Source organism: Plodia interpunctella, chromosome 12 (assembly GCF_027563975.2).
Source record: "Plodia interpunctella isolate USDA-ARS_2022_Savannah chromosome 12, ilPloInte3.2, whole genome shotgun sequence".
Classification (NCBI taxonomy): domain Eukaryota; kingdom Metazoa; phylum Arthropoda; class Insecta; order Lepidoptera; family Pyralidae; genus Plodia; species Plodia interpunctella.
Window position 1 is genome coordinate 4,016,694 of NC_071305.1, and position 19,761 is coordinate 4,036,454.

At 34.7% G+C, this 19,761-nt stretch overlaps 1 protein-coding gene across 11 annotated transcripts in view; it reads right to left on the minus strand.

Moving 5' to 3' along the window:
- The window catches only part of sgg (shaggy), a 28,705-nt gene extending 9,554 nt beyond the window's left edge, over positions 1–19,151 (minus strand). The window contains exons 1-5 of one of the 11 annotated variants that reach the window (XM_053752278.2): positions 18,741–19,150; positions 6,921–6,983; positions 1,257–1,447; positions 736–819; positions 520–579 (exon numbers count right to left, since the gene is read on the minus strand). In XM_053752278.2, coding sequence (XP_053608253.1) covers positions 520–579; positions 736–819; positions 1,257–1,447; positions 6,921–6,983; positions 18,741–18,849 — 507 coding nt within the window. In that variant the 5' untranslated portion in view covers positions 18,850–19,150. Of the gene's footprint in view, positions 1–519; positions 580–735; positions 820–1,256; positions 1,448–2,037; positions 2,197–6,920; positions 6,984–7,152; positions 7,399–13,801; positions 13,821–15,644; positions 15,767–18,335; positions 18,646–18,740 lie in introns of those variants that run through there. The other 10 variants (XM_053752287.1, XM_053752285.1, XM_053752286.2 and 7 more) reach the window with 10 other exon arrangements.
- Between the last annotated feature and the right edge of the window lie 610 nt (positions 19,152–19,761).

Here is a 19,761-nt window from a genome sequence, read left to right on the forward strand (position 1 = left end):
AAAGCTTATCAATAATATGGCTTGTGGCGTGATTAGGACTTGTTCTCGTTTATTGGACACACAATTGTTAGGCATCATAGGTTACCGATGATTGATACTTATAAAACTTGTCAAAATCAGTTGCTCTGTGGCGTAAAGCTCTGAATACTTTGGACAAAGCAAATTAATTGATCATAAATATTGTGACTTGACGCAGCAATATATGTAGGTATATGTCAGTAATTATGTATTTGGTGCCACAAAATCGGATACAATACAAATTGAGGTTTTTTTTGAGCTAAGTAGCAAATCTGTGTTGTCAAGTGTCAGATTTTTTTATTGGTTTTGATCGTGTCATATATAAAAAGAATTTGCAAATGTCCAAAATATAACTACGTTTTTTTTAAATCCCCTATTGTGGCATATACAATATATATCATAGAACAATGGACATTGATCGGTAACCCGTGCCAACAATATTTGTAAACCTAAATTGTGCGTTAGCACACTAGCGCAACAATTTGAATGGTTCTGACATACTGCGACTTCTAGAGACTGCATTGCGTTTAACATAGAGCTCACTGCTGCGGGCACTGCCGCCTTCCCCATAATAGAACACACAAATAACATACCCTTAATATCATTACTAAATCAAACATTAAATGCAAAAATTAACACATCAAAATATTTACTAATACAATTTAAAATAATTCGTCAATGTTCTAGGCTAGCAGTAATTTAAATTTAAATATTCACCTTTTCTCCACTTGAGTAAAAGAAGTATTTCAATTTCACAATATTACAATGCTCCAATCGTCGCATAATTTGAAGTTCTCGATTCTGGAACACATGACACATAAAATATTAACACAACGCAACACGTAGTACTGAATTACAGATCAAACGAAGTTATTACGCATTCATCTGTTCAAAACGCTGCGTTTAGTTGAGCAGAAACCAATTACTGCATTTCCTTTAGGTTGATCTTGTAAGGAAATTAGATCTTATGTCACAGTATTTTGGATCGCTTTATGGAAACCTTGCATGTGACAAGGAAAAACGACTAGAAATATAGGTAATTTGGGATGACATAACCTGAAAGCTTTCTTCCAAATTAATTGGCCGTTTCCCTTTCATACATTTATGGAAGGTAACAGCATACATACTCGTATACAAATATGATTAACTTCAAGGGTCAATATTTGACCGCGGTGATGAATTTAAATTTGACTATCAATTTTTTACTACCCATTTTGTACCAAATAATAGGTAGCTACCTTAAACCTCTTGTCTTGGAGCACCTTCTTTATGGCAATGAGTTCGCCGGTGTCACATAGTTTGGCCTGGTAGACGACGCCGAAGCTGCCGTTTCCAATCAGCTTCATGTCCGCATAGCTGACTTCTTGCGGCCGATCGGGGCCTTGCCCCGGCGTCGCCACCACAGTCGTCACCTTTGAGCCGTCCTTGCCTGCGACCAAACAATATGATGTTTGACAAATATCACTTTTTATACAAAACTAAATTATAATAAGAAGAATGTGTAGACTCGCGACACCTCGCGCAAGGGCAAATTGCAATTTTTTTGTTTTGTAAGGCAAATATGAAATTATCAATAAAAATTAAAAGAAGAAAAACTAAAAATATTGGAATTACCTTACACTATCCTTTTCCTTTTGGGATGCGACTTTTATTGGGAGGTGTAATTAAAAGAAGCTAGTACTAAAGCATAACATCTAGAACTTGCTAGAACATCTCATATTCCTTATTGCTGAAGGACGTGGTAATTAAGTGAAATGAAATACACACAACTGTTTTCTTGGCATGTTAATTAAGTTAGCTGACCATTGCCTACTCCATTTCACACACAACAGCTTAATTAAAAAAACGTAACATGAACGCAATGTGGGATAGCGATTCTTACACAACAGTTTAAATGGCCTCTCTAATGCAATTGAATAATGACGCAAATGAATACGTTACACACTGCAATGAGCGCTGGAGGCTAACAACAACTTCCATAGAATAACTTAAATTCTATCTATAGACTATAGGGAAAACCTGTTAAATCATCTTGTGTAGAAGTCCAAACATCGGACGGCATTTTTTTATTACCAGTAAATTATGTCATTTGAAACTTAATCAAACAATTTCGAAATAAATAACGAGTAAAAAAATATTGTATATACTTGATTGATCGGCCATTTTCAAAGCCAACTGGAATACTGCGTATAGTTTTATTTACTTTTTACTTGTTTTTTGTTAGAGCATATTTCATTATCAAAATTTTATTTTATTCAGCTGACCACTCCTGACATTTGTACTTAGTGAACGAACGTTTGTAACAAAATTGACAACTGTATTATTCACGCTAAAAATTTAAGCAGTATTAACCAATATTATTACTTAACACATAATTAAAGATAATCAAAATAAAAGGTTAAAATAGCTTTCCTTGCCAGATTTAAACAATTTATTTAACTTTAGCTGCGTTCCACTAGCATAACCTTGATTTTACGTAAATCAATTAATTTTGTTCTTATATTTAAATGAGTTATTGTTTAGTGATATTAAAAAAAAATTATTTAGCAACATTTAATTAAAACAAAGTTAACGTAATGTTTTCATATGCCGCATGGTTTCCATAAAACTGTTTTACAAATATCCAAATCTAATTATTTAAATACACGTATGGATGCACATCGCACTTATTCATTTATATATAATAATTTGGGCCGCCGTTCTACTTTATAACGTCACACATCAAAGTATAATGATGGAGAAGGGCTGATGGGCGAGTCAATTAGCACAATTCACGCATGTGCAACTTTATAGCTCTTAAATATTGTGTGTATGTGTGTGTGTGAAGAACAATAAAAGTAAGAAGTATTCCCGTTCAACAGACTTGCAAAAAAAAATATTTTTAGGGTTACAAAATTATTTCCTAAGATGTAAAATATATTTGCATCCTGGTACGTCGTGTAATGTATTACAGTTATCAAAATCAGATTTTTATCTGCACATAATATTGTGCATATAGATCTTAAGATATTGTATAATGTATTAATATAACACAATACTTATTACGAAAACAAAAGCAGGACGTATTACGAAAAATTAATCTTATCTTCTTACTAAGCACTAATATTATAAATGCTAAAAGTTTGGACGTGTGTTAACGTGAATGGATGTATGTTACGAAAGATGACATAACACACAAGGATAAGGGGTAGGAAAGAAGCCTGGATAGCGTAGTATAGTTCCTATATCAGAACAGGAACAGAGTCCTAGGACCCAAGGCTCAAATAATTAAGGTTCAAACATACTGCATTGGTCATGTCTTAACTGAACGCATGCAAGCATGCACATACAACAAAACGTTATGACATGACGTTTGACGGTCAGCCACCTAAACACAGAATAATTTAGTTGTAATAGTACTGGCCTAACTGAAAAACGGGTCGACCAACACTGCACTTTAAAAATGCAGTAGGTATTTTGCACGTAACCAGTAATGTCCGATACGTAACACTGATGTCTAAAGGAGACAAAGGGGAAAAATGGGCATTTTGGGGAAGGAACATTTTGAGGAAGGGACATTTTGAAAGCAAGAAATAAATATGTCCCCTATATTAGGAAAGAGACATAATGGACCTCAACGATCTGAAATATGTATGAGGGGACATTAGTCTACTTATGTATATTAATACAGCTTATAACATTGTCATTAAAATAAGCAATAGAGAACTTGTTTTACATTTTAATTTAAATAAAAATGAAATACTACTCTTCTTGTCTTCACGTCATATTAGCAACATTGGTTTTACCATGACCATAGAAATGGTCATTCGGTAATGTATAAATCTTGCCAGTTGTATGTTAGTCTATTTAATATTGAAAATGACCATCTAACATTGAAATGTGAAAATGTGACACGACCATTTTCAGCTATTAACCAAACAAACACCAAATTTTATTTTCGATTACAGCGTAGATATTTGTTCTATACAATCTAAGTAGCGTCACAAATGACTCATTTAAGTGAAATTAGGTCGTTAACGGTGTAATTAAAACCTATGCACGGCGTAATACCTCAGTACGTAATACCATAAAAAAAATCTCGTTAAATCAATGGTTGCGCAATTTTAAAATGTCTAAAACGTTTATTTTTTTAATATTTTACTGATATTCATGTTAAAGATGGCAATGAATCATAAGTAAATAATTAATGTGAAATTATGCCTAATACAAAATACATACGTTCATACTAATATAAAATACATACGTTCATTATTTAATATATAAAGGCGAAAGTCTGTCACGCTTCACGACTAAACCGCTGGGCCGATTTTAATGAAATTTGGAATAAATTATTTCACTTGTCTGCATCGCCTTCATCATTTATGCAAACAATAGCGGTAGACCACAGAGACAACTATTTATGTAGACAGAAGAAAACCCAGCAGTGTTGATGACATAAATATTAGATAAGCGTACTGGATAAAATAAAGGGTGATTGTAATACTTAATATATACATATAAGTACTATATATTTATGTAGGACATAGCAGTAAAGTAACACCGTTAGGTTAATTAAGTACTATAACAAAATAACATTTATAACAAATGATAACTTATAACCATTTCAGAGGAACAATAGGAAATAATCCAATCTTTAAAGTATGTATTTGGTTGAAAAAATACGAATAATTATTATTCTTATAAAACGAAATGGATTGAATTCTCAAGAAGACGATGAAGAATGGTGTTACATATTCGATGTCGGGACGGATCGCAAGTCCATAAACACTCCCAATGCTGGAATTGTAAGTGCTTACCACGCCCAATCCCAATAGCAACCCTTACTGACGCAAGCCAAACACACTACACCCTTGTTTAGCTAAGCTTTATCTAAGTAGTTATCCTTGGTTTAGACAAAACTAAATTTACTTCTTTGACAAGTTTTTTTTACAAAAAATTTTGCCACAAGCTTTTATTGTCGTCGGATAGATCTTGTGGTATTTAACGCCTGACAATAAACCCATGTCCAAGCTCTAAACCGTTAAGGGGTTCCCTAGTCGTGAGCCGATCCTGGGTGCACCATCCAGTCATGGTTAACATAATAATGCATTGTCATGGAAACTGAAGCGACGTGGGAAATTTCAACTGAAACCTAACTTGCAAGATTTGATTAAAGACAAACAAGCAAGCATCGGGACAGGTCTTAGGACAGGTGAAACTAAAAGCTTGTAAACTAAAGATGTTCAAGGTTTTTGGGCTCTTTTGACATAATAAGGGAAAATGACGCTTTTGTAAATGGGTTCATTATTCAACTCAACCCACTCGAACTTAAACCACATAAAGTTGTACGAAGACAGCGTTTTGTAACACGACGTTTTGTCGACTCATCTCCGCCTACCTATATTATGATTTCTATGTATATAGTTATAAGCATCAAAAGATAATCTCGCGTTAAATTAAGTGCATTTCAGATTATGGTGTAATTAAGTAAAACATTGTAATATCTGCATAATTATTTTAGTGGCTTATTTTAAAATATAAATAAAATAGTTTAGTCACCAAGATATTTACACGGACACATACGCGGATAATAATAGATGAGAATGATTAAAAGACGAACAATGGCTGTGTATTGTTGACTGTTGTCAATAGCTATATAATAACCCGGCGTACATTGTGACAACTCAGAACTAATATAATATCTTGAAGAAAGTGAAGAACGATTTATCAGATGAACGTGTAGGCGTCTGTATACTGTGGCTCTAGGAAGCAATGCGGAAAATGTTGAGACTAGTACTGATGATAATAGCTTTGATTTCCTATTCTTCGAGTATTTCGACACACTTTGCCGTTCTGCGAATTTTCTAATTCGCTGATCATGTGCTAAGAAACACTTATAAGGTTTATTTCAGCACTAGCTTTAATCCACGAGTTTGCCCGCGTAATCATCCAACGGGAAATGTACATTTTCCCGGGGAAATGACAAAATTCAAAAAGACTGATTACCATTGCAAATAATGAAAAAGTAGAAAACAAATTTACGTTCGCATTTATTATATTAGTAACTCTAATATTAGAAACTCCGCAATTCCAACTGCGGAGTTTCGATTGTATCATACAATTTTGAAAGCATTTTACTAAACGCTCCAATTTCAGTAACGACAACGTAACAAACGAGTAGGTAACATAGCCTTTGCAATTAAATTTTCGCGTCGTACTCAAGTAGAGAACTCGAAGCCAATTATGACTAACAACAAGCTAACAACTAGAACTGTGTCTGTATATGCAAACTGCAGAATGTACATGGGTGGGCTGCGACGTGACGACAGAATGTACATACAATAATATGATACGTATAAATTTATCTTGAATATTGAACATCGAATGTTGTAATTGGCAAAGCGATTTTGTAGCTATGTTATGACGTCGTAACAGCAAATTATAATGCAACGACCAAAATCAAAATTATTTTTTTATATTATATAGTGTACTTAAGTTTATTACAATCTAACAATTAAATCAAAAGGAAATAAGCGTGACAAAAAGTAATGAATAGGATAACAAATTAGAACAAATTTGTAATAATCATAAAAACACTACATGAAAGCTTTTCATTGGCAAGTAGGTAAATAGATTTCACAATTGCCGGTGACAGTAAATCAGGAAACTACATCGCACCATCACATGACTTACTAAACACTTAAAACCAACACAGACAGGTACCTAGTCTAAGATTTTAAATTGGGATTTTAGGGTTGAATCCTCCGACATAGCAAACGTTAGTTCCATTCGTGAAACCTTGATTTTTTTAAAATAAAATTAGGTATGCAAGTAGGAAGATTCTCGCTCCATCATTAGGGTTTAACAGGTGAAAATGACGGGGTCTTGTGAAACTAATTGCGTGCGCGATATCTAGCACTTACGATGCGAGGAGGCAGTCTTCTTGTCCGAAGTCAGCTCGGTCTTTTTAGGGGTTTCCACGTCGCCTGCGAGTCGCAGCAAAACACAAAAGCAGCATTAGAACATTGAAATGAACATAAATACTAATGACATTATCATTGGATGGACGAGAAATGGCAAGTGTGCCCCGAACGAAATCGAGAGCACTACCACGGCATTCACATAACTCGGATAACAAGTATTCCAGACACTCACTGATGGTGCGCCTCAATTTTTTACAGAAAGAGGAGAACCGGTCACGAGCTCGGCTCAATTGTCCACTTTTATCAGAGTCAAGTAATCGGATCAGGGATGGTTCGGATCGCGCGGTCACTTCTCCAACGGGGCGGACGGCCACCGTGGTCTGTCCGTCGGACACTCCTAGGTTGTCGAAGCATACCGGGCCTGAGCACTCCAGCTTGGCAGAGGATCGCACTCAGACGCGCGTCGTAGTAGACTGCCGGTCGGCGCTTCAGTCCGCGACACCCGCCCCGCCCGGTTAGCTCACGGTACTCGACAACATGCTAATTCATACTTCGCGACTAAACTATGAAACTACATGATTTAAGCTCTTTTACTTATTTATTTTGGTGAGGCGTAAATATGATAAGCAATCATGCAATTTCCTCAGTGGTTAAATAGTTTATGATAACACATACATACTATAGAAACAAAGGCATACGGTACAACGTGGTGGACAATGGGCGAACTGTTATTTTTAATGTGATTTCGGAATACGGTTTTAATAATGATAGATAAGCAGTGGAGATGACAGGACTGAATGGAGAGGATCAAGAACTAACTACCAACAATACTTAGTAAACCTTGATTAAAGCCTTATTGATGTTGCTTCATGGATTCTTTGGTTACACTTATTCTTTTTGTTCCTTTTATTTTAGCTATTTTGTTATATTGTGCTACTAAAACTGTCTAATATGTATCAAAAGGAAATAAGGTTTCTCAAAGTTACTCATTGAAAGCTTCAAGGACGGCCACGTAAAATATTGTTTGATTTCGTTTTTAGTTACTACCGCAATTTTTTACTTTGTGTTCATTGGAATCGTAAGTTATGTGCTAGAACCAAGGCTTTGTGTTTGTTTTGTTTAGGCGCAAAATTTCCAGTCGGAAATGACAGGTTCGCAAAAAATTAAATACACATTGTATGATATTTCAGCGATATAGCGACGGATGCTTGTATGCGCTTTCTAAAGCACAGAAATAATCATAATTACATACAACCAAACACTTCAGCAGAAAATGTCCCGCCTTTAACGAGATTCATGTGCAGATGCAGATATAGTAAAACATTCAGGAGCAACATCTGCAACACAGGTAGTGTGGTCAACGACGTCAATTCGATCAGTACCTATCACGTCGCATGCGCGCATGTCTACCTTTTTACACAACCAGTGATAATTTTGTTCGGCTAAGTACGTCATGTCACGCATGACTATAAGTTGGCAAAATTGTATTATGGTTGGAGTCATATCCCAAAACATAGAAATACATAATATACACACCACAATTATCTTTATTTATTTTGTTGTTGGAAATATGCTGTGATGTACAATGTTGAAGATGTACAAAAAAAATATACATTTTTTTACAAAGACAATATTATCTTCTTACTTTTATAATAATATAAGTACATACGTGAGCACATGTTACTGAATCAGCTACACTATAATAGTATATGTTATATATTGTATATACCTATGTATATATTGTTTTGAATATGGTCATTGGATACCTTTTGTTCCACAAATCGGAATGAATCCCACTGAAAATCAATTAATGGTCACTGTATCACAACATTGACAACTAGAAGAAATATAGTTTGTAGCTGCCCTTGAACAAGTTATACGACAATTGGATTAAAATTTGGCAAGTTTTTTGGGCTTCTCACGTATATATATATTATACCTAGTCGTCACGCGGGTATTTAATTTAGACGCGAGTATAGTCGCCAAATACCCGATTCTGGAAATGACAGACTCAGATGACAGTTCCAATAAATGCCACTTTCTATAAATTAACGATTTTTGTTACAATTGAAGATTTTATCATAATTTTATCTCCAGCATCACTTTCGTGATCGTGTAACAATAACCCTCACAAACTTTCTATCTTTACAGGCTAATAGTTATGTATAACAAAAAAAGATTTTTATCTGTAATTTATAGAATCTGGCATTTATAGGGACAATATAATTAGGACCTGACTCGTTTATCATTTCTAGAATCTGGCATTTGTTGATGATACCGCCACGCGGAATACCTTACACTTTTGCTGCTAGCTAGATCACGTGCACTGTATTTCATTATGCTTTCACTTGTACGAATTGACCGATTTGACACGTGTGGAAAATACTTTTAGTTCATAAAAATTCCAGGAAATGTTTTTACCGAACCTTTTTGTTTGAGAATTTGTGTCCGCGTGAGTTCCCTACGCAAGCCACTCATTTATCATCATAATTGACTATGAAAAATGCTGCTTTGATAATACAAATGTCCAATATTCAAATTGAAAAACTGGTCGAGTGGAGTTGGATTCGCATCGAGGATTGAAAGCACCAGAACTAACTTTGTATTGCCGTGTATAAATTGAAGAACTGCATAAGAAATTACAAATCAAACAAAAACCGCTAACGTAAACAGCGTAACATGGTTTACCTTTGTTTAGTGGAATACGGGTTATAACTATTGTTCGTGTAAGCCTGTGTTAGGTGATACCGTGTTTGTGGTTCCCTTTACGCATGAGACGCACGCTTTCTGCTTTTGAATTACAACCAAGGCTCTGTCTTCGCAACACTCACTACCCGCGGATAATAGGGGAACCGGTCGCGCTGGCTGCATGACGCATCGCTCACCTTAGCACCGCCATATCTATCTACACTCTACATATCTACCTAACATTTATCTAATCAACAAAGCAAGCGCTTTTCAATATCTAACGAATGCAGACTTTTGAATATGATGTCAAATAAGGACGAAGATGAGATTACATATCACGAACACATCAAGATAAATGTACCCAATTCTGATAAACTGCATTATCACAACGCATGTTTGAAATCAAGTCTATGAGGCATGTGATTGGGATGTTGTAGCAAAAACATATTTTTCATATTGACTTGTCTCTTTACGTGATACGTGACGTAAACGTTTCTAATTATACTGTCTTTAGGTGAACAACAAGTAAGTACTGGACTGGGATATTGTTTAAATAATCTGGGCGTGTTTCCAAAGAAGGCTATGGTTACAACAATATTTGTATTGTTGTAACCATAGCCTTAGCATAAAGTAAAGCGCATATCAGTAGAAGGCGTGGTGAACATATCGCACATCGGATTGCGTAACGCGTGCGTTTGCGCTTTTTTTTTACTTTTTTATGTGGGATGTGTCTGGCTACGTCATTCTCTCAGTCTCATTATACACATTATCTGAGGAAACACGGCCAGGCTAGATCAGTTCTCCAGGAAAAAGCCAAAGCAAAGGCTAAATAAATATCCTTTTGAACCTTCACGTACAAGGAAACACTGTTATATAAAACCGTTGACAATAAGCCTGTAAGAGAAAGCTTGGGTTTTCTTTAGACAAATAGATTATATTTTAAAACAAAGCTATAAAATATATTCATAGTCGTATTCCTCATGGCTGAGTTAGTGGTTGTTACGCGGAATGAAACATACTTGGCATTATTGATGGAGTGGTTTGCCATTGCCTTCTCCATTTCACACACAAGTCAATAAGAATCAACCAGTGTGCAGGTTTCCTCACGATGTTTTCATTCACCGGAAGCAAGTGGTGGTCGATGAAAACTAGTATACATGAGTCAGATTGGTATACAAACTCATGTGACACGAGTAGAATTCGAACCTAAGACCTTTCGATCCACAGGCGGGCGTCTTAACCATTATACCACCACCGCTATAAAATATGCAGTACTACATTTGATCAGTCTGTATTTTTGTGTATCATTAATTTTGACACCGGGAAAAAAATGGTATCATTTCTTCTAACCAACCAAGTAACTAATAACTAAACGTAGCGCGTAGCGGCTTATCATAAACTTAGCCTTATCAAAATAGTAGTATTGTTTTTATATTAATAACTTCAATTAGGTATGTTTGTAAAATTTTACTGGCAAAGTTTATCACCTAATAATGATAAAATAAAATGTAAACTAATAAACTTCATAAATTAAACTACGTCATATAGAAATAAACAGTAAATATATACATAATAAAGTATTCAAATATATGTAACTGGCGGATAGACTCGTCATCCATATCCATATATACATACTAATATAGTGTATAATCATCCATATCCATCTATACTAATACAAACATATATATGTTTGTTAGTGTTTGTTTGTCCGTCTTTCACGTCAAAACGGTTGTTGTATTGCGGTGATTTTTGCTACGGGCGAAGTCGCGAACAGCTAGGTTGGTAAGAAATCTTATATGTACAATACCCTTACCCCGTTTAGTCATAGTTTATTCCGAAAAAGCTTGGAGTCGCTAATATTACATATAAATATCCGAATACAGATGGCTTTCTTTATATTATAATGAGATAACGAAGACAATTGGGAAACTAATCGTTTGAATGTAAACGATTCTATGTCAACTTCAATAAACACATCAATGATCTCTGATTTCCTCAAGCTAAAGTGCATTCGATCAATTCAATCTGATTTGTTAGCAACCAATCGATTTTATCGAATAAGCACGAATCACATAATGGTCACTATTGATTTTAATCTCAGTTGATGGAGCATGTTAACAATTCCGTAAAAAAAATATTTTATAATTGGTTTCGAAAATAAATAAATTAGTTACAAGATAAGGTAGAATTAGTTTATTTTAAATGTACAATCTATACCACAAAATATAAAATGGCGGTATATCTTTTAAATAAAATATTGCTCATTGGTGTCACTACAAGGGCAACCTTTAAACTATAAAATAAACCATACGTAAACAACTTATATCCCCATATCTCGACCTCTATATATATAAATTGCATAGCTATTTTTTGTTAGACAAGGGTGGAATGCGTTTTCGGCGAAAAATCTCTTAACACGCAAATTCTTATTACGTTGATAACTTATGGTGCTACTATTTTTACAAGCTTTTATAACTTACAATGTATGTAATTATGTTGGTTCTGGTGGAGTCGTGCAACTCGATTTTGAATCAAATATTTTAAATTAAATTTTGCACGTTAACGTCTAGTTTGGATGACAATACAATGAAAATTATAATAAAAATGAAATTATGATATGCATGCATGACCGTGTTGCATCAAGAATAGGCTACCAACATGGCAACTTCACAGGGGTTCACAATAAAAGCTTGTGTTAAAAATATTATTTTCATAAGAAACTTATTCTACCAATATTGAAATTTTACTAACATGTATTGATTAGTTATAACATACGCTTTCATCGGAGATACGAGGGCTGCTATTTATGTATCCGGAATAACAAAATTAAACAAACATATATTATTACATATGGTTTTATTGTTTCTCGAAGTATTCTCCGCGATGATCTATGCACTTCTGCATACGATGAAACCAATTTTCAAAGCACTTTTTCCATTCTGATTGAGGTATGTCCAAAACGTGTGTTTTGAACGCATCAACGGCCTCTTCGCGGCTCGAAAAACGTTGACCACGTAATTTATTTTTAATGTTTGGAAATAAATAAAAATCATTGGGTGCCAGGTCGGGGCTGTACGGTGGATGACCCGTCAATTCAATCTTTTGACCCTCCAAAAAAATATTTGTTTCAGCCGACTTGTGGCAGCTAGCATTGTCGTGATGAAGTATGATTCTGCGTTGTGGGTTGTTCTTTCGTATTTTTTCAAAGACTTCTGGCAAACAAATGGTGGTGTACCATTCAGAATTAACCGTCCTACTATTCTCTAGTGGCACTGTAGCTACATGTCCGTTGATACCAAAAAAACAAGCGACCATTTGCTTTAAAGTGCTTCTCGCACGAACAACTTTTGTTGGATTCGGTTCATCTTGAAAGACCCACACCGTTGACTGCTGTTTAGTTTCAGGGTCATAAGCATAGATCCAGGTTTCGTCACCTGTGTAGATATTATAAACAGCTTTTGACGTGCCACGGTTGTATTTTTTTATCATTTTCTTACACCAGTCGACACGAGCCTGTTTTTGATCTACGCTCAAGTTGTGCGGAATCCAACGCGAACAAATTTTTTTAACAATTAAATGTTCGTGTAATATCGCGTGTATACTCGTCATACTAATGCCCAGAGACGCCTCTATCTCGCGGTATGTAACATGACGATCTTGCATTACTAATTGTCGCACAGCATCAATATTTTGTTGTACCACTACCGATTTAGGACGACCCTCCTTAATTTCATCCGTGAGCATAGACCGTCCACGTTGAAATTCCTTAAACCAATAATACACAGTGGTTTTCGATGGTGCTTCATCTCCAAAAGTTAAAATCAGTTGTTCGATGCACTGTTTTTGAGTTAATCCACGCCGAAAATCATAATAAATCATCGCGCGAAAATGTTCACGAGTTAAATCCATGGCAATGAAGACAAGCTATTTTCAAAATTGGCGCCAATTGAAAAAAAACAAATGACAGGGACATGAAAAATATTTATTCTCTAGCCGAAGAGTTCTATTTTCAAATGTTGTAATTACTTTTTAAATATTCTAGAATTATTGGCCAGTTCCGGATACATAAATAGCAGCCCTCGTATTTTGATGACGGTAGTCTCCTAAACATAATTATATGTTTCAAGGATAAGCAGTCACCGGGGATAAATGTGGCATGAATATACAAGGAATATATTAGTGAATAATCATACCTATTATTTTCATTAGAAAAGGGGAAGGTTCAGAAGATTTGGTTCGACTTTTCCGACCATCGCAATCGGCATTGACAACGTAAGTGCCACGCCGTCGCAGCATCTTCTTTTTCTTTTCGGATCCACATAAAAGAAGGAGACTCACTTCACACCACACTGTTATTTTTCATGACACTTCAATGCAAATTACCACTTAATAAGGACATTTCACATTTTGCTGTATATAATGGTGACTCCGGATGAAAATGCGATTGTTATCGATACCTAGCTATTATAGCGACGACACAGACCTAAGGAAGTAGGTTAACGAACTAATTGGTAATTTCGCAACATGCACCGACGGCGGCGACTACGTTACTCGACTGTGACTAGCCGCTGAGCGAAAGGCACCTCGAAAACCGAGAGTGCGTTGGCACGATTCTTCCGCAAATGGTTAGGTCAGGCGAGATAGTGAGATCGACAACGAAAACTGATAACAGATAACAGCCACACCGCTAATACTGAATCATTTATTTTTATTTAAATGAAATAAACTAGCTTTCTTTGAAATGCGGATACAGGATAGTCGGATTCGCGCACGTAGGATATATGCCTTCATTACCACAGGGATAAAAGATTTTGTCTATTTTGTTTTAATCATTTTACAGGTTACTATGAAATTCTAAATAACATCTCGGCGTCGTCTCAGCTTTTTAGATAATATGCTTAAATCAACGCTAGAGGTTCACAAAGACATGCCAGTGCGGCTCATCAAAAATTATTCGGTTTCTTATGTGTGAATGACGTCAAAAACATGAAGAAATATCGACCCTCCTTAGACCCTCTTGGACTTAAATAAATTAGGAGCCTAAGTGATGAGTTTCCCAGCAATTGTCAGCATTCGAATCAACAGCTTAACGGATATCCTCCAATTAGGTAATGTGTACCAAGTGACGATATTATCACGAGCACACGAGCGCTCTGAATCTTACAAAATAGTAGACGCTAGTAGCAAAGTTATTAAAAATGCAAACTCACCCCGTTAGGTGTTTAGCCATGAAGGGCACTCTTGGTGAATTTTTAACTTTAGGCATACTGGCATCGAGGCTCAGGCGACGTGCACTTGCTGACTGACACACTTCTAGGCAAACTAGGTCGGGCATATAATGGACGCCAAGTTAGCAAATAGTAAACAGTTTTAACTGGATGCAGTGAACTTCAGCATGTCCCATACGGAATTAGATATTGGGGTCAGGTGCATTGCGTTACTCTTAAGTTTGCTTTGGGAAAATGCCAAGAAATATTTTATCGTCTTGGATTATAAGATCTTTACCAAAATCTATTAATTATTTTACCCACTAGACTTATGTCTCGAACTTAAATCAAAATCAAATCATTTATTCAGAAATTAGGCTTTCGCAGACACTTTTTCACGTCATAAACTAAATGAAATATCATTTACCAAAGCTGCAAACTACTAGCATTTCGGAACGACCACTGCTGAGAAGAAATGCCGAAAGAAACTCATTCAAACAGTGTTGGTCCCTATTATGCCCGAAGGGCTTATCATTTTTTAAATATAAATTTATGTATAATTTTTTATCAGTAATATAACAATGTAAGTACACAATAAAGTACATGGTCAAAAGGTATACTGAAACATTATGATTGTGATCAAGTGCTGATGAAAGGAAAAAAGAATGTATGTATAATTAACCAAACAAAAAACTTTTAATAAAAGATCGAGCTGACCAGTTCCCCCCGGCAGCACCCGTTCACGAGTTGATGCCTAGAGGGAACCTCCCGACCCGACCCACGTCATATCTTACTTTGTGGCTATTTATAAATTATATTAAAAACTTACAAGCACATAAGTTTGAGTACATTCCTAGCTGGCTTGCGGTTACCCGTCTCAGTCTTGATGTATGAAGATTAACTTAAACTATCAGTTATATGTATATAGGTATATATACCTATTAGCTACATCTAAAACAAACAAATCATTTTATGGTAAACAAGAAAGATATGCATGAAATTTCGGGGATAAATGAGAAGTATTGTCAAACAATCTAGGTAATATTTGAAATATAACAATGAGTGACGAGTGTATAAAATAAATATATATAATATATATGAAAAATACACTAAACTTCCAAATAATGATGCAAGGAATATCAGCCCTATATAATGCATTTTTCATCTTTTTTCAAAATGTAAACTCATGTTTTTGCAAATAAATAGTTAATCTTTGTCATCTACAAATTTCATTTTCTTTGTACTTTAATTTAATCATCAGTGAAAATTTTTACGTCTATAGTCTGTGACGGCTAGAACTAGGCCTGAACAATATCTTCACTCTAGACATGAACATTTGTATATAGTTGGAACTATAGCTAAAGTCCCACCAACACACAATGAAAATGGTTTTGAACTATATTAAAATAAGTAGTAAGTTTTAAAATAAATTAAGTGAGAACTTTAGCCATTACTAGCACTAGTGCCAAATATTTTTACATTCAAATGAAAGACCAAGGACATAAGCATATCATCACTGCACATATCTGTGAGATCTCTATTCCATTGATTAATATCAAATATTGGAAAAGGACAACAACTACTTGGTATATTCCATATAAAGCCTTGAATTTAAGCTGTAAAGTTTGAATATCCTTATCTCTTAACCACTAGTCTAAATTTATTACTAGCAACTATCACCACAAATTTAATAATTGTCCATTTAAATCGCAATGCAAAATCGACTTGGCCCAATTATTATGAAATTTGGTACACAGATAGAATATAACCTGGAATAACACATAGGGTAAATTTATCCCGAAATTCCCACAGGAGCTCAACCTTCATCAAAAAACTAAAATAGTTATTGAAAAAACTTTTATTAGGTGGTGGGTACAAACATAGCTTTATTTCCCTAAGATATTATTCAATTGTGACATCACATTAAGAGTATCATTTAGTAGGATGGAGCCTTTGGTTGAGTCCAAAAATGTGTTATTTTATTTATGACATATCTTTAAAAGCATTATCACATTAGTTTTCTCACTGGCATTTTTAATAATACAAGGATTTATGGGTTACAGACAGTAAAAAAATGAAAATTAATCATCTACCCTATTATTCAGTACAAAAAGTCTCATATGATCCTGGTGTAGGATAATTAATTATTTGATTTGCCCTATTGAACTAAATTATTGTTATCTTTGTTTAGGTACTTGCATACTAGATAATAATATTTTTGTCCTATATTTATAACATTTATCAAAAATTCTACACAATATTTAACAAAAGTGAGTAACATAGAAGTTCAACATTTTTTAAATTGATATCTAATAAATAGTGATTTCATTTCTAATGTTTATTTGGATGGTTGTTAAAAACCCTGTAATCAATAAAATGTGTAATTGGATGTCTATATTATTTGTTGAAAACAGTGAAAATTAGGGTTGTATTTATAGAAGTACTAATATTGGAACAGAGCCTGTCAAGCATTTGGGTTCAGTTCATTAAGCTTTAGAAAAATGAGAACATCTATAAATATCATGTTAAGCTGACAATGGAGCCTCAGAAATATCTAAGTTTGTAAAAATTAAGGATCTATGAAATGCAATAAAGAATTTTTTATGAGCTCTTAGCATTAAATCAAACAATGGTCAGTCATGAAATAGGTGGCCAAATTGTAATATTTCAAGGTGGCTCGACATGCTTTTCAAAGTCATGTCAAGCCATTTGTTGTGGTTCATATTAGGCCATTGTGGTGGGTAATGGGCTATCCATTTGCACATAAGTCTATATTGACAATGATGGATCTATGATTTAGCTTAAATAGATATAGCTCTCTCTATCTTTTAACTCTCCTGCACTCCCAAATAATTATAACAATAGTGGAGGACACTCATCGCAAGAAAAAATAAAATTAATTTTATAAATTCTAATAGAAGTTATTTGCTAAGATATTAAACAGCTGACTGTGTTAAATATTACAGGATAAAAAGGAACAAATCTTTTTACTATGCTACCTAAGCAAATTACAATTTTGTTGGCATAAAAGGCATTGTGCTGTTTTGAGTATTTGTTTTACTTTCCTAGTTAGTTTATGTCCAAAGGGCTATATTTTCCAATTGAAGAAAGGGAAATTTTTTAAGAAACTATCTCAAAATGAAAATGGGCCTGCATTAAAAGAAGTAGTATCTACTAATTACTACTACATAAACAAAACCAGTTTACTAAGGGTTCCACATACACAGGTAGGTACTTACCCTTATTGGAATCTCATAATCCTATATGATGAATCAGGTCAGTAATGATTCAATATGAAATGCTATCAATATACTTATTAACTCTAAACTATCAGCAGCCAGATTCATTAAAATATGTAATGTACGTACCTACCCTACATGTTACATTTTATAAAACATAAAAACTAGGTTATATGGATTAAATCATGATAATTAGATTAATGATTTTAAATTGTAGTAAAATGCTGCTACTTTTATTACGTCATAATAAAGTAACCTCAAAATAATTGAAAATTACCCACTTGATTTATAAAGGCAGACAATAGCCTGTAAGGACAGTATGGATGGATGAAGTCGAAGGTTAGGTACATTCGGATAATTGGTCCATTTAATTATTATTTTATATCACATTTTTACTTCAAGGCACATACGCATTACTTTGAATTTTGATAATTTGACGTGAAAACTGTCACACAGGAAGGCATATGTGGCAAAACCAGAGTAAAACCTGTGGCCATTTTTGAAACGCTATGGACGTAAAATGTTACCGATATTGATTAATTCGATGGTTATGGCAAGTTACGCGTATTTTAACAGATTTGTAACGTAGTTTGCAGCCATATTTAAAATTGTCAGTAACGAAATACGTCACAGGCGTAAAGAAATCACGATGGCCGACGAAAGAATGGTTAGGTAGATGTACTTACTGCTAATTTTTACGCCTCCAAGTGGTGGTTTTTGTGGCTGATTATCGAATGTCTTTCGAACGGATTTGCTGCCCTCGGCGAATGACGTGGTCCTAGGGCGTCCGCTCATTATTATAGGTATAAAATAAACGGCCTTAGAATCCTGAACTTCATAGATACTTCACATTTCTCGTTACCACCCTTGCACTCGCACTGAACTCTCTCACTTATCCAACGTTGTATAAAGTTAGAGATATAGTAGTCAAAACAATATCACTAAGATACAATTAAAATGAAAATAAGACTGTCTTATTAAGGTTTTACAATATCATTTTGTTAAATTTTCAAAATTTACATCACTAAAAGTGAACGACAGATTTTAGTTTCTTCGCCTTCCTTCTTGACTTGACTCGCTCGCTCATTCGGAAGTATTCGGCAGCTATTCGGGCCTTCGATCACTTCACGAAGATGACGTCACACGAACGCTTTGCAGCGCCATCTAGTTAATTTTATTCTTTTTATGGGTATTATCGGTAAAACAGCCCAATAAGGCCATATTCACATTGATAGTTCGAAGAAGTCTCAATACAATTGGGTTCCGTTGCCTTAATCGATTTATGATAAAAATCGACGGTGAACAAAGCATAAATTTAGAAGGCGCACCATAACTCTGGAACCATGGATAATTACCTACTTCGTCTCCATGTCTGCAACAAAGAAAGCAACAGCTTTGTGGCTTGTTGTTTGGTGCATAGAGTAAGTACCTACCATGGAATAGGGAGTATTACTGCACATTTATCCCGCAAGAGTACAGCACTGTATGTTAGATATACAAAAGCTTTGCCGCCTTTTGCTATGTCGATTAAAATGTTTATTTTAGAGTAAGTACTTTATTAATCCTTTCATTGTAAGCATTCGTTTGTGAAAATATAGAACAATGTAGCATATTCGGGTGCCGAAATATTGGGAAAAATCGTTTTCCATAAGATAAAAATCTTCGAAAACTATGGAATTTTCGAGCCAGTAAACGGTCGAAAGTAAG